The following is a 6,000-nucleotide window of genomic DNA, read 5'->3' as shown; positions in this document are numbered from 1 at the left end:
CTTACAGAGCGAACTTAGAGAAATCAACACAGAAAAACAAATTAGTGTTCAAATTATTTATTTAAGTGATATAAGATGACAATATTAGTTATTGGTCTGTACAGAAATGTTCTCAACGTTTGCGTATATAAACTGTTTATTTAAACAGTGATATAAGCATCCTACAGGGCCAGACATATAAAAAGACGCAAAATATTATTCTAAAGCTGGGAAATGAATATGAAGTGTGACAACTACCTGTACACCTTCAAGACGTTCTACATTTGACAAAGAAATCGGTTTAAGTACATGAGTTTTTGATGGGGAGCCAATCCCATTGACTATAAAAGGTGCAATGTTTTAATTTACATAATGAAATCTGTAAAGCTTTTATTTTTTAACTGATCTAGCTGCATACAAATATTATATATTCCCCTCCATAAATTTTGACAACTGGTTCGATTTGTGATATATTTTTAAATTGGACAAAATTGGATAGTTTCCCTTATATTAAACAAAACGTGATATTTCTTTGTCTCTATTATAAAGTTAATAAATGTAACGTTGTATAAGTTGTTTTCAAATATTTTATATCAAATGCGTAAAAATTAAGTACCCGGAGAAAAAGAGGTACCTTCTAGTAAAATAACAATTGAATTTTATATATATATATATATATATATATATATATATATATATATATATATATATATATATATATATATATATATATATATATATATATATATATATATATATATATTCTTTCACTTATTTTATAAGAGATAAGCAATTATACATATTTTTTCACAATTTGAAACGTTTTGGCAGAGTACATGTTTTGTTTATTACTGTCCGTATACACTAGTTTCATGGGGTTCATCAAGTAAGGCGAGGAAATATGCAATGTTACAATAAGAGGCTAACCGCTGCAATGATATCGATATTATGAATTTACTACCACATACACAACCAAAAGGTGAATAGCAAATAACAACAACAACAACAACAACAATAATAATAATAATAATACAAAAATAAAATACTAATACTAATAATAATAATAATAATGAATAAATAAATAAATAAAGCAATAGGATCAAGATTATAACGATCCTAATTTCTATCAAAAACTTAAGCTCCTATTATGTTATATTTTAAATAATAGATATAGTTTAAATTTGCATATTGTTTAATAATATTTTGAAGAACCATTTGTACCACTAACATATGCATGTGTAATATCGCTCCCCGATTTTACGACATAGTATATGTCCAAGAGTATACACATAACATTATGTCCTAGATCATACACAACAGCATGTGTCCCGGATTATACAAAACATGTGTCCCTGATTATATGCATAATTATGTGCCCTGGATTATTTACTTCATTATTTGTCCCAGATTATATACAGCTTTATACTTTTGAGGTTATACACATTATCATGTTTCGGATTAAACAAAGCATGTTTGTGCTCCTGACTATACGGAGCATTATGTGTCCCTGATTATACACATCATTTTGTGTTCCGGATTATACGCAACATTATGCATCCTGGATTATGCACGGCATTGTGTGTCCCTGACTATACAGAGCAATGCGTGTCCCTTGATATGCTCAGCATTATAAACATACTTTTCTGTCCTGGCTTATACACAGCAGTATGTGTCTTTGATTATTTAAGTCATGAACCTCTGTTTTGAGTGATTATTTAAAACACGTTTAAATCATTATTATAATTCGGGTTAGAGGCGTAATACATAATTTTACTGTAGCCTGTACAATATGGAGTCTATATCAGCGCCTCGACCTGTTTTGGGATACACCCATCTTCTATTTTGTAATAAACTGACGCAGTTCATTTTTCGAGCATTACTTTTCGTTTGCCTAGCTAGTTTGGTAAGCGTTCGCTTTGATAGATTTGATTCGACTTTATTCCGTCATTTTTGTTGGACGAGACCATTGCTGACGGTACTACAACACCGCTGCAGGAGAGCTAATAATGCTTGACACTCTCACGGAAAATGAATTTACATGGTACGTTTTGTTTTTACTGAAAGATTGTAAAAATCCGCTATTTGTTGAATATACCTTCAAAATATGCACAAAATTTACAACATCAAGGAGTTTAAAGCAATTTTTATAAATTTATCTCGAACCTTGTTCTAAGTGTTATCGTTATAAAGGTTATACTATACAGTGGCCATTGTCCTTTTGTAACACTGCATATTTCCTAGCCATATTTGATTATACTATATACATAAGGTTATACTCAATGTCCATTGATTTCGCTTGCTTCACGTAATGAAGATTTAATCATAATATTTATTAATATATATTACAAATGTCACGTCATTTTGTGAAGTTTACTGTAATTTTACTAACCTATGTTGCAGCGTCCGTCTTTTGTCTTTCGATAATAAAACTAAGTTACAATTCTGACAAGGATTTGTAACGCTCGATTTAAAAAACAATTTGAATATATAATATATTTCAAAATAAAACAATGACGCAAACAATGTATCTTCCTTTTTTATAAATTTTCTTAGATTTACGATTTCTGAATGCGAATAGCAAACAAGTGTGCGACCTTTGCGAATTCATTTATTTGTTATGGCTTTTACAAAGCATTAAGTTTTATTAGTGATTGTTTGTTGAATGGTTATTTTGTTTTAAGAGATGACTCATTATTCGTTAGGTCTTTGATTTTATTCTTTGTAAACACAGTTAAATAAACGTTGCGTAAAGCAATATGTGTAATAACAATTTAGAACAAAATAGAATAATGCAGTAGGAATTGTTGAGAACGCATACAATTTTAAACTTTGATAAGTTTGATAATCGAAAATATCTTGCAATGTATCTGACGAGGGCGTTTCCATAGGACTATCGACGAACAGAGCTCAAAATTAGATCACACATCTCGATATTATTTGAAAACTGTACTGTAGTAGTTCGTGCAGGCCGGGCAAAATCTGTATCCGTTTCGGATATGGCGTGTCGTAAATTTGGTTTATCTTTGCAGCCACATAACGTCGTTAAATACTGAATTGCTCTGATTCTTCTGAAAAACAAATCAATAAAATAGGCATGAGTCTTTAAATATTTACTCCGTATACATCACAAACAATGTCTGTTCCAATCTGCTTGACTTACATATCACCTTCTCCATCCGTTTGAAAATAAATTTAATTTAACTTCGCCCTGCATTAAAAAAGGTTATGATATTTTGATGAAAGTTGTGTACGACTAATGGAATCAGAGAAAAATAAATATGTTCATTCAAAATGAACGTCAATATATCCAATCTTGTTTAAGCCATGAAACATGTTAACATTAAAATTAAAGGCTGTTGCCTCGTGTATTTTATATTTTGATTCTTACTATGATGGGTGTTTAGAACTACTTGCCTAATAATATTTCATTTTTTTGTCCTATTCGTTTGCAATCATTTCTTTCTTCAGAGGATCATCTATTTTCGGAATTCAATTGCACACAAGTAACCATTGACATCAAACTCAAATGAATTTAACACCCTGATCAATCATCTTTCTTCGTTTTTCTCGACAAGAGCAAATATCGTCATGTTTTGTAGTAGCGATTTAATTTGACTCCAAATACTTTCGTAATTCTTTATTTATTAATTGAATAAAAATCCCTAATGTTCAGTAGGCTGATTTGGTATGAACCGTTGTTGACAGAAGTCACATAGCTCTTGTTGCCAAGAATTAAGTTGTAAAATAGTTACGGGAAAAATATACCACTTTAAATACCTTTCATTGACAACTCAATAAGATCAGGGAGTAAGTCACAAGGTTTACCAGCTTAGAACCTCGTTTTACGATAATTAATATACAAACATAATACATCAAGCAAGCATACGAGATAGTAGTGTGATGTGTCCATATCTGGAAGTGGAAACATGCAGAGAAAATGCATTAGCTCTGCATAAATGTATCTAGCATTTCCATGCTATCAGCATTAGAACTGCTCGAAGTTTGTTTCATTCCGAAGTCGTATAAGACAAGTATGACTTTGAAAACAACACTTCTTAGAACGTTGTTGGAATATGTAATGCCGAGTAATTTGTTTTCCAACATATGAGAACATTCCGTAACAGAAGTTATGATAATAATTGTATTGAGTCATATATTTAAAACACAATATGGAGAGTTTTCAAATTTGATATTGCAGCCTACGGTGCTAATATATTATTAATATGTGCACAAAGCAACCCTGGTTTATACTCACTTAATGAGGAAGCTAATTTCGAAATAACGATAGTCGAGAAACGTAGTAGCAAGTAATACTTACAAGACAGGAAAACGGTTTAGTCCAAACAAATCAAGGTGTGTAAATTAGGTCATCTAAGTTTGTTGTGTCTCCCAAAATAATTTCATTAACAACATTCTGGATAAGCAAAACATACACAAAGTGAATTAAACGTCAACTGTACAGTTTAAACGTTATGGTACATTTTATGAAAGACGAATGAATACTAGTGATACGTATTTGACTATATGCATGTATTTTCAATTGTTATTTAATAGAGCTGAAATTTTTGTATTTCCATATGAAACAATTGTTGAAAAGGTGTGGTCCAATTAATAAAAAGAGTAATGCGGTCATCCATCATTATACTCTACATATGCCAACACAAATTGTTGACAACCACGAGAGACTGAATTATTGACGTTTGCAATTATCGTGCTTAAAAGCTTTATTACCTCATATATCGGCAGATTCTTGTGCTGAAAATCCCATAGATGATAGGGTTGGCAGCGCTATTTAAGGGGGCTAAGCTCTGAATGAAAGTTCCTATGGCGATGGTTTGCTGGGTTGGTTGAATGTGTCCGTACACTTGCAGAAGGTCAAAAATAAAATAGGGGCTCCAACACAGGATAAAAACTGCAAAAGAACGTACGAATGTCATTCCATATTTCCGCTTTAATTATTAGCATCGAACAAACAAGGAAATAGTAACTGTTTCTCAAAGCCATATTATTCGAACCAACACATCCACTGTTACAAATTAATTTGTTTTGTTAAGCATAGTTAAGATAATATGATAATACGATTATTTAAATGTATGATATCGGTAAACTTCTCAAAATCAATGACATGTTCCCCCAATGTACCGATTATCTCGTTGACCCATTCCGTTTAATTTCTTTCTTTATGGACTCATTACACAAATATGACTTTCTAGCCTGTACAGATATGGTCCTATAGAGCATTTATTCCACTCACATTGATGGTGAAGGATGAGAAAGATATATGCATTTTTTGTATTGATTTAAATGACATTGTTTATTCATAAGAATATGATCATTAAGGTGTCTGTGTACATTTCGTCGACAGAGCACAGTGAGCAACGGGAATATGAAATATGTGATCCACTGCACATGGTTTTATTTACAGCCCATCGTCTCAAACAAATGCCATATAATATACGACAAGAACATCACCGTGAGTGTATATTTGAATATACTTTAGATCAAAATACGATTTATTAGAATTTTGGACACACTAACACCAACATGTAGTAATTCCAAACATTGTGATCCAAGTCCACATTCAATTCTTACGTCGTTCAAGGGACGTAACTCCAACATATTTTTCTGATCTGCGTTTAAAATTTACCTCGCTTAGCTCTCATTATATTTATAGGAAGGTTATAAATAGAATATAAATATAAATATTGCAGTGAGGTGCTTGTCATTGCAAAGACGTTTTAATATTTAAAATCATACATTATCATACTACAATGATTATTGAATGAGTGTTGCTTTTTGTCACTAAATATTGTTTGCAGGTAATATAATTGTTACGGCCTTCATTTTTTCAATATATAAAAAAAAAAACTTTACTGAAGTAAGCGATCAGTTGGATATAAGACGTTGAATGGAATAAGAAAGAAGATATTTTGTGTGACTTTATGCGCTAAATCTAACTGTCAACAGAGTAGATATAACTTGGAACATAACTGTTACTATGAAACATGTCGATGACCACAT

The 6,000-nt window shown here is 31.3% G+C and overlaps 1 protein-coding gene across 1 annotated transcript in view; it reads right to left on the bottom strand.

Annotated features, from left to right (window-relative positions):
- Positions 1 to 758: 758 nt before the first annotated feature.
- The window catches only part of LOC149790733 (cardioacceleratory peptide receptor-like), a 47,158-nt gene continuing 41,916 nt past the window's right edge, over positions 759 to 6,000 (bottom strand). Inside the window, exons 7-8 of the mRNA XM_089971436.1 lie at positions 4,711 to 4,891; positions 759 to 3,047 (exon numbers count right to left, since the gene is read on the bottom strand). Coding sequence (XP_089827562.1) covers positions 2,870 to 3,047; positions 4,711 to 4,891 — 359 coding nt within the window. The 3' untranslated portion in view covers positions 759 to 2,869. The remainder of the gene's footprint in view (positions 3,048 to 4,710; positions 4,892 to 6,000) is intronic.

The sequence above is a fragment of the Sinohyriopsis cumingii genome, chromosome 10 (assembly GCF_028554795.1).
Source record: "Sinohyriopsis cumingii isolate HCF-2022 chromosome 10, ASM2855479v2, whole genome shotgun sequence".
NCBI lineage: Eukaryota > Metazoa > Mollusca > Bivalvia > Unionida > Unionidae > Sinohyriopsis > Sinohyriopsis cumingii.
This window is presented reverse-complemented; position numbering and strand designations above follow the sequence as displayed.